The sequence below is a fragment of the Gekko japonicus genome, unplaced genomic scaffold (genome assembly GCF_001447785.1).
Source record: "Gekko japonicus isolate JY-2015 unplaced genomic scaffold, Gekko_japonicus_V1.1 scaffold1471, whole genome shotgun sequence".
NCBI lineage: Eukaryota > Metazoa > Chordata > Lepidosauria > Squamata > Gekkonidae > Gekko > Gekko japonicus.
Window position 1 is genome coordinate 238,288 of NW_015163647.1, and position 8,097 is coordinate 246,384.

The 8,097-nt window shown below is 59.3% G+C and overlaps 1 protein-coding gene across 1 annotated transcript in view; it reads left to right on the plus strand.

The window, feature by feature from the left end:
• Positions 1–2,597: 2,597 nt before the first annotated feature.
• Positions 2,598–8,097, plus strand: part of PRX (periaxin) — a 13,439-nt gene continuing 7,939 nt past the window's right edge. Inside the window, exons 1-4 of the mRNA XM_015407651.1 lie at positions 2,598–2,650; positions 5,877–5,978; positions 7,620–7,772; positions 7,918–8,077. Coding sequence (XP_015263137.1) covers positions 7,746–7,772; positions 7,918–8,077 — 187 coding nt within the window. The 5' untranslated portion in view covers positions 2,598–2,650; positions 5,877–5,978; positions 7,620–7,745. The remainder of the gene's footprint in view (positions 2,651–5,876; positions 5,979–7,619; positions 7,773–7,917; positions 8,078–8,097) is intronic.

An 8,097-nucleotide genomic window follows, 5' to 3' on the forward strand; every position in this document is an offset into this window, starting at 1 on the left:
ACTACAAGTCTCCCTCTAAGCTGTGGAGTCTCGTGAGCAAAAATTCCACTCTGTGAGCTGCTGGCATGAAAGTCGTGAGCGAGCGATTTGGCTCCTGCGTAAACTAGTTTCCTCTGGAGCCCCTGAGCTGGGGCAAAAAAATGTGTGAACCAGAGGCTAAAAAACTGTGAGCCGGCTCACACTGACCCAGCTCAGAGGGAACACTGTGTGAGGTCTCTGAGCACATCCGGAGCCCTGTGCGCAGGAGCCTGCTGGATCCGGCCCAGGGCAGCTGGCTGCTTCCAGGGGGTGCTATGAGGAATGCTGGGAGAGCAGGCCTCTGCTGACGGGTGCCCTTGGCCCTTCCGACTGGCCTCCGGCGGCCAGAGAGGCTTTGTCCTTCTCCTGCAGAGGCCGGGGACTGGGCACAGGGGGGACTTTCTGCCCGCAGAGGCCGGGGCTCTGGCACTCAACCTCCGTGGCCTGCAGCCTCTGTCACCGGTAGCTGAGCCCGTCCCTGTGGCTCACGGCCCTCGACTGATCACGGCTGGCCAGAGAGCGGCAGCTCCAGAGGAGAAGGACGGCTTGTGGAGAAGCACCTTCTTTCCTTTGTCCTGAAGCCGCTGGGTGATCCCGTGGTCCTCCTTTTCGGCAGGGCTCCTCCGTCCGCCCAGCTGGAACTGCCCCCCCACTGTTCCCTCTAAGCTGAGTTAGTGTGAGCCAGCTCACAGTTTTTTAGCCTCCAGCTCACACACTTTTGTCTTAGCTCAGGAAGGAGGGCTCCAGAGCAAACTCATTCATGCAGTAGTCACTCACAACTTTGAATGCCTGGAGCTCACAAAGTGGAATCTTTGCTCACAGGACTCTGCAGCTTAGAGGGAGCGTTGCCCCCCACCCGCTGCCGCTCTCCCATTCGTGGGAGTGTGAAGGAGGCAAACCCCATCTTCCCTGACGAGGGAGCCAGGACTCGCGGCAGCTCAGACTCTGAGAACCTTCTTGGTCTCTCAGGGGCTCCCAGACGCGTGTCTACCCCCCACTCTGTTTGGTGTAGTGGTCAAGTGCGCGGACTCTAATCTGGGAGAACCGGGTTTGATGCCCCACTCCTCCTCCACTTGCACCTGCTGGATGACTTTGGGCAAGCCGTAGTTCTGGTCAGAGCTGTCCTTGAGAAAGAGCCGTTTCTGTCAGAGCTCTCTCAGCCCCACCTGCCTCCCAGGGTGTCTGTGTGTGGGGAGAGGGAGGGAAAAGGAGTGTGAAAGCCGCTCTGAGGCTCCCTTGGGTAGTGAAGGGCCATGGGGTGTAAATCCAATCTCTTCTTTTTGGTGAGGGATGGGGGGACCCCTGTCAGCTCAGCTCTGGGGTGGTTCCGGCCTGGAGCCGTGTGTGTGTGTGGGGGGGGTGCCAGTCTGCGCTCTGAGGAGGTGTCTCGGAACGGGGCCCAGAATGCCAGCTATGTCCCCGCGGGCTTTGCCGAGACGCAGCGTCCTTTTGTCTGCCGGGGCCTGGGAATGCGCAGCGCAGAGCCCTGACCTTTCGGGGAATGGCACGGGGCAGTGTGGGTCTTTGGCACCCAAGTGAGCGTGGGAATGAAATGCTGCCCATCCTCAGGGCCTGAGACGCTGCTGGCGCTTGCCGTGCTGCTTGCTGAACAGGGTTGCCGGCAGAGCAAGGACGGAAGGCAGTGGATTGGGGGGGGGGCGATATCAGGATTTGAGGACCGGTCAGGAGGGCTGCTGGTGCCCCCTTAGTCAGAGGCAGTCTACCTGTGAGGAGCTGCTGCCGCCGACACCAGGGAGGATGGCTAGAGCCAGTGTGCCTATTTAGTGCGTCTTTGTAGAGCACGCGTTGGAAAGCAGAGGCCCCACCCAGCAGGGCTGTTCTCTTGCCAAGACTTTGGGGCGGAGGGCTGCCATTCTGCGACAAGGGTCAGCTGGTTCAGGGGGGCACCCCCCCCAACCAATGCTCCCTCTAAGCTGCGGAGTCCTCTTGTGAGCAAATATTCTACTCTGTGAGCTCTGGCATTAAAGTTGTGAGTGAGCGATTTGGCTCCTGCATAAATCAGTTTGCTCTGGAGCCCCGTCCTTCCTGAGCGAAGGCAAAAATGTGTGAGCCGGAGGCTAAAAAACTGAGCTGGCTCACACTAGCTCAGCTCAGAGGGAACACTGCTCCCGACTGCACGAGGAGCGCTACGATTGCACTAGGAAGTTGTCTTTTCTTTGCACTGCAGAGCTAAAGGGGACCCTTCACTTCTGTGGGAGGACAGTGTCCGTAGGCCTGCTGCATAGCCCCATCACATCTTGAGTGGCCGGGGGGGGGCTCTCTCCTCCCCTCCCCTGACCCAGTCCTGCCGTGACGCCTGCCCCGCTCCTTCCTGGGGCCAGGGGATTTTTTTATTATTATTATTTTTAATTTACTTGGGCTTTTACCCCACCCTCCCGCCGAAGCGGCTCAGGGCGGCTTACAACAATTTAAAACAACATACGGTATAAAACCAGCAAATACAGATATAAAATACAATAAATACAGGGATGGATACCCTAGGGCGTGGAAGGAAACTGCACAGTCACCGCACAGCCAGAAGCCCAGGTAATTAACCGCCTGGTTCCTTTCCACAGCTGCAGAGGGCCACGTACCAGAAAGCCACGTGAGCAGGACCAGACGACAAGCACCTGTGAGTAGCCATGCGCCCGCCCCCCCCGCCACACTTAGGAATGGATGCTGCAGAATACCAGCCTGGGGGGGGGGGAGTAGACCGAAGGCCGTGGTAGGCAGCTTGTCCACACGGCCACCGGTTGCGATTCGGAGGGTGGGGTGGGGGACACATGTCCCAGTCCGAACGGACCCACGCTGCGCTTTGTAGCATTTATTGTTTATTTATCATAGTTATTAATTGCCTGATCCCCACCGTAGTGGGGGCCTCTGGGTGATTTGCAGGCTTAAAACCGTACAAACGTAACAACCACATCCAGCAAATTATCCAGTAGATGAGGAAAGCGGCTGAAGTTTCTGGTTTTTCTCTCCCACGTCTGTTCAGTGGATGCTACGCAAGGGTAGAGGAGAAAGTAAGCTCCTAAGGAGCGAAGGATCCAGGCAGGGTGCCGGCCGTGAGGTAAACCGTCGCTGCCCTCAGCCAAAGGCCTGGCCGGGCATCTCTGCCTGACAGGCCCCGTGGAGTTGCAAAAGATCCTGCAGGGCCCTGATGTTATTCAGCAGAGAGTCCCACAGGGTCGGGGCCAGGTCCTGGTGGGGGACACCCAGATCTCTCTCGGGCCGGGAACCACCAGCACGTTAATCTGTGAAGAAGAGCGCAGTGCTCTTCCAGGGGTGTAGCAGGGGAGGTGGTCCTGTAGATGTGTCGGTCCCAGGCCACACCAGGCCTTAAAGGTCAGAACCAAAACCTCGAACTTGACTCAGTGCTCCACTGGAAGCCAGTGCCGCTGGGGTAGTGCAGGTTGAATAGGTGCACTTCGCAATGTTCCCGTCGGGACACGCGCCGCCGCATTCTGTACCAGTTGGCGCTTCCGGGTCAGTCTCAAGGGCAGGACAGCGTAGAGCCAGTTGCAGTCGTCTAGCCTGGAGGTGACCACAGCGTGGATTACTGTGGCCAGGTTGGAGCGCGACAGGAAAGGGGCCAGCTGCCGGGCTTGGCATAGATGGGAAAATGCCACCCTGGCTGTATGTGTAACCTGGGCCTCCATACTGAGGGAGGAGGAATCCAGGGTCACACCCAAGCTCCTGACGGACTGCGCCGATGACAACGGCGCCCTGTCAAGGGCTGGTGGGCTGAACCCAAGTCCTGAAAGCCCCTCCCCCCAGCCACAGCACCTGCGTCTTTTTCGGATCCAGTTTCGGCCGGCTCTTCTTCAGCCATCCTGCCACAGCCTCCAAACCCATGGCCAGATTGTCTGGGGCGACATCTAGGTGGCCGCTCAAAAGCTGCTGCTGCTGCTGCGTCCCCCCAGGAGTCCACTCGGAGTCCAGGCCCTCCAGTGGCAGAGCGCGGCTCCCCCTCTGTCCGTGTGTGACCCCTTCCCAGGCCAGAGCTGCCTCCATGGGGCTCTCTTTCCCCACTCATCCCTGGTGCTCCATGGCTTGCCAGTTGGCCTGGCCAGCGGGGCGTGTGGGGAGCCGCACAGGTCCCAAGCGGGTCAGCAAAATGCCCTTTTGTGCTTCAGCAGTTACGGTGGTCAGACTCTGGTAGCCTCGGCCCGCCTCTGTGCAGGAAAAGCTGAAGGCCACTGTGGGCTCCAGGGAAGAGCCCCTGCTTGGCCTGGCGTGCAGAAGGGCCCCGGTTCAATCCTCGGCACAGTTTAAAAGGAAAAGGCTGCAGTGGCTGATGGGAGAGACCACTACCGGAAATCCTGCAGAGTGGACAAGACCGACCTTGATTAGAAGGCAGCTCCATGGGTTTTCATGATTTAAGGGGTGAGGTCGTGGCTCAGTGGCAGAGCCTCCACTTGGCATGCAGAAGGTCCCAGGTTCGATCCCCGGCATCTCCAGTTAAAAAGGACCAGGCAGGAGGTGATGGGAAAGGCCTCCGCCTGAGTCCCTGGAGAACTGTAAAGAGGGGGTGTGGCTCAGTGGAAGAACCTCTGCTTGGCATGTGGAAGGTCCTAGGTTCGATCCCCAGCATCTCCAGTTAGAAAGGCCCAGGGGCAGGAGGTGATGGGAAAGACCTCCGCCTGAGACCCTGGAGAGCTGTAAAGAGGGGCCGTGGCTCAGTGGAAGAACCTCTGCTTGGCATGCAGAAGGTCCCAGGTTCAATCCCCAGCAGCATCTCCAGTTAAAAAGGACCAGGCAGGAGGTGATGGGAAAGGCCTCCGCCTGAGTCCCTGGAGAACTGTAAAGAGGGGGTGTGGCTCAGTGGAAGAACCTCTGCTTGGCATGTGGAAGGTCCCAGGTTCGATCCCCAGCATCTCCAGTTAGAAAGGCCCAGGGGCAGGAGATGATGGGAAAGACCTCCACCTGAGACCCTGGAGAGCTGTAAAGAGGGGCCGTGGCTCAGTGGAAGAACCTCTGCTTGGCATGTGGAAGGTCCTAGGTTCGATCCCCAGCATCTCCAGTTAGAAAGGCCCAGGGGCAGGAGGTGATGGGAAAGACCTCCGCCTGAGACCCTGGAGAGCTGTAAAGAGGGGCCGTGGCTCAGTGGAAGAACCTCTGCTTGGCATGTGGAAGGTCCCAGGTTCGATCCCCAGCATCTCCAGTTAGAAAGGCCCAGGGGCAGGAGGTGATGGGAAAGACCTCCGCCTGAGACCCTGGAGAGCTGTAAAGAGGGGCTGTGGCTCAGTGGAAGAGCCTCTGCTTGGCATGTGGAAGGTCCCAGATTCAATCCCCGGCATCTCCAGTTAAAAAGGACCAGGCAGGAGGGGATGGGAAAGACCTCCGCCTGAGACCCTGGAGAGCTGTAAAGAGGGGCCGTGGCTCAGTGGAAGAGCCTCTGCTTGGCATGCAGAAGGTCCCAGGTTCAATCCCCGGCCTCTCCAGTTGAAAAGGGCCAGGCAGGAGGTGATGGGAAAGACCTCTGCCTAAGACCCTGGAGAGCTGTAAGGAGGGGGCCGTGGCTCAGTGGAAGAGCCTCTGCTTGGCACGCAGAAGGCCCCAGGTTCAGTCCCCTGCAGCATCTCCAGTTAAAAAAGACCAGGCAGGAGGTGACGTGAAAGCCCTCCGCATGAGACCCTGGGGAGCGGCTGCCAGCCTGAGTAGAGAAGACTGACCTTGATGGATTGAGGGGGAGGGGGGGGTCTGACTCAGTATGGAGCCGCTCCGTGTGTGGGCCCGGGACGGCTGAGTGAATCGGTGCTGAGGCTGCTGGGTGTGAGGGGTCCTGGTGGTGGTACCCAGGATGGGTGGGGTCTCGCAGTGACTTTCTCCTCTCCCCTCCTCCCGCCGTCTTGCAGGCAGCCGAGTCCCAAAGGAATGACCAGCCCGCTCATGTCCAGCCCTCCACTGGCCCGCACTTGCCCCTGTCCCCGGAGGAGGCCGCGGACCCAGACAGAGCTGTAAGTTTCTGGCCGGGACGGGGGGGGGGATTTCTCTTCCAGGGGCTCTGGGGAGAGGTAAAGTTGCCAGCCTCCAGGTCAGGTCTGGAGGTCTCCCAGAATTACAGCTCATCTCGGAAGACAAATATCAGTCCCCTTGGAGAAAATGGCTGCTTTGGAGGGCGGACTGAATGGCACCATGCCCTGCTGATTCCCTGCCCCTTGGCAAACCCCACCCTCCCCAAATATCCAGGAATTTTCCAACCCAGAGCTGGTAACCCTAGAGAGCCAGTTTGGTGTAGTGGTTAAGAGCACGGACTGTGATCTGGGACAACCGGGTTTGATTCCCTGCTCCTCCACATGCAGCTGACGGTGTGACCTTGGGTCAATCACAAGTTCTCTTTGAGCTGTTATCTCAAGGGCAGTTCTTGAGAGAGCTCTCTCAGCCCCACCTACCTCACAAGGGTGTCTGTTGTGGGAGGGCTTCTAGTGTCCTGGCCCCACTGCGGGACCTCCTGACCGCACCTGGTGTCTTTGGCCACTGTGTGACAGTGTGTTGGATCAGGCCAATGGCCCATCCAGTCCAACACTCTGTCACACAGTGGCCAAAAACACCAGGTGCCATCAGGAGGTCCAGCAGTGCGGCCAGGACAATAGGCCTCCCACTGTTGCCCCCCCCCCAGCACCAAGTGCATCACTTGTCCCAAACCGAGAGTTCCTATCTATACCTTGTGGCTAATAAGAAGAGGAGGAGGAGATTGGATTTATACTCTGCCCTTCGCTACCCAAAGGAGTCTCAGAGCAGTTTACAAACTCCTTTCCCGTCCCCTCCCCACAACAGACACCCTATGGGGGTAGGTGGGGCTGAGAACTCTTGACAGAAACTGCTCTTTTTTTCAAGAACTGCTGTGCCAGAACTATGGCTTCCCCAAGGTCACATCAGCAGGTGCAAGTGGAGGAGGAGTGGGGAATCAAACCCGGTTCTCCCAGATTAGAGTCCGCGCACTTAACCACGACACCAGACTGGCTCAATAGCCACTGGTGGACCTCTGCCCCATATGTTCTTATTGTGGGGAGGGGAAGGAAAGAGATTGTAAGCTGCTCTCTGAGGCTCCTTTGGGTAGTGAAGGGTGGAGTATAAATCCAATCTCCTCCTCCTCCTCCTCCTCCTCTTCTTCTTCTTTGGAGGGGAGTGACTGGAAGCACTGTCTGGCATGCCGAGTACACAGTTTCCCTTGTGGTGTCACTTTCATTCAGGAAGGGGGGGGTCCAGTCGGTCATTCATGCACTCCTCTTTGAGCGGAGGTGGGCCTCTGTCCAAAGCGGGATTCCAGGGAGGGGGGAAGGACGTCTGCCACGGCCGAGCGACCCAGAGGGGGAGACGCTGGCTCTGGGTCTAGCAGAGCTGGCCCGAGGGGAGCCGTCTTCTGTTTCGTGCCGAAGCCGGTCTGAAACCGGTTCCCCTCGCTCAGCCCTGCAGATCATCATAGTTCCGTGCGGGGGGGGGGGGAGGCTGGAGACTGCAGCAGAGACTCCCCAAATACCTTGAAATGACAGGCGGTTCCGAGAGGGAAGTGGGGGCCGCTGAGCTGACAGTCAGGCTGGCTGAGAGAGGCCAGTGTGGAGGCGGCCTCTGAGCTCTGACCGTGGGGGCCCTTGCAGGCTCAGAAGGAGAGGCTCCATGCGGAGCTGAAGCGGGTCCTGCAGCGGAAGGGGGCCAGCCGGGCCAGCTCCGAAGAGGCGGTGGAAGAGAAGGTGGAAGAGGAGGAGACCCAGGCTCCAGGGGGGATGGAGGCCCAGCTCCGCAAGATGGAGGTGAGCCCGGAGCCCGGCAGGGGCTGGGGTGGGATCCACGTGGCCGGAGAGGCCACATTCCGCTCCGACACGCAGGAGGGGCCAGGGGGGGCTCTGAGGTGGGGCAGACCGACTGGACCTTTCTCGTCCCCCCCTCCCCCTCCAGAAGACCATCGAGACGTCGGAGCTCTTGGAGATCATCGTGGAGACGGAGGCCGAGGCCGGGGTCAGCGGCATGAGCGTGGCCGGAGGAGGGAAGCAAGGCCTCTTCGTCAAGGACGTGCTGAAGGGCTCCCCGGCCGCTCGGGCCCTGAGCCTCAAGGAAGGTGAGGGCGCTGGGGGGGTG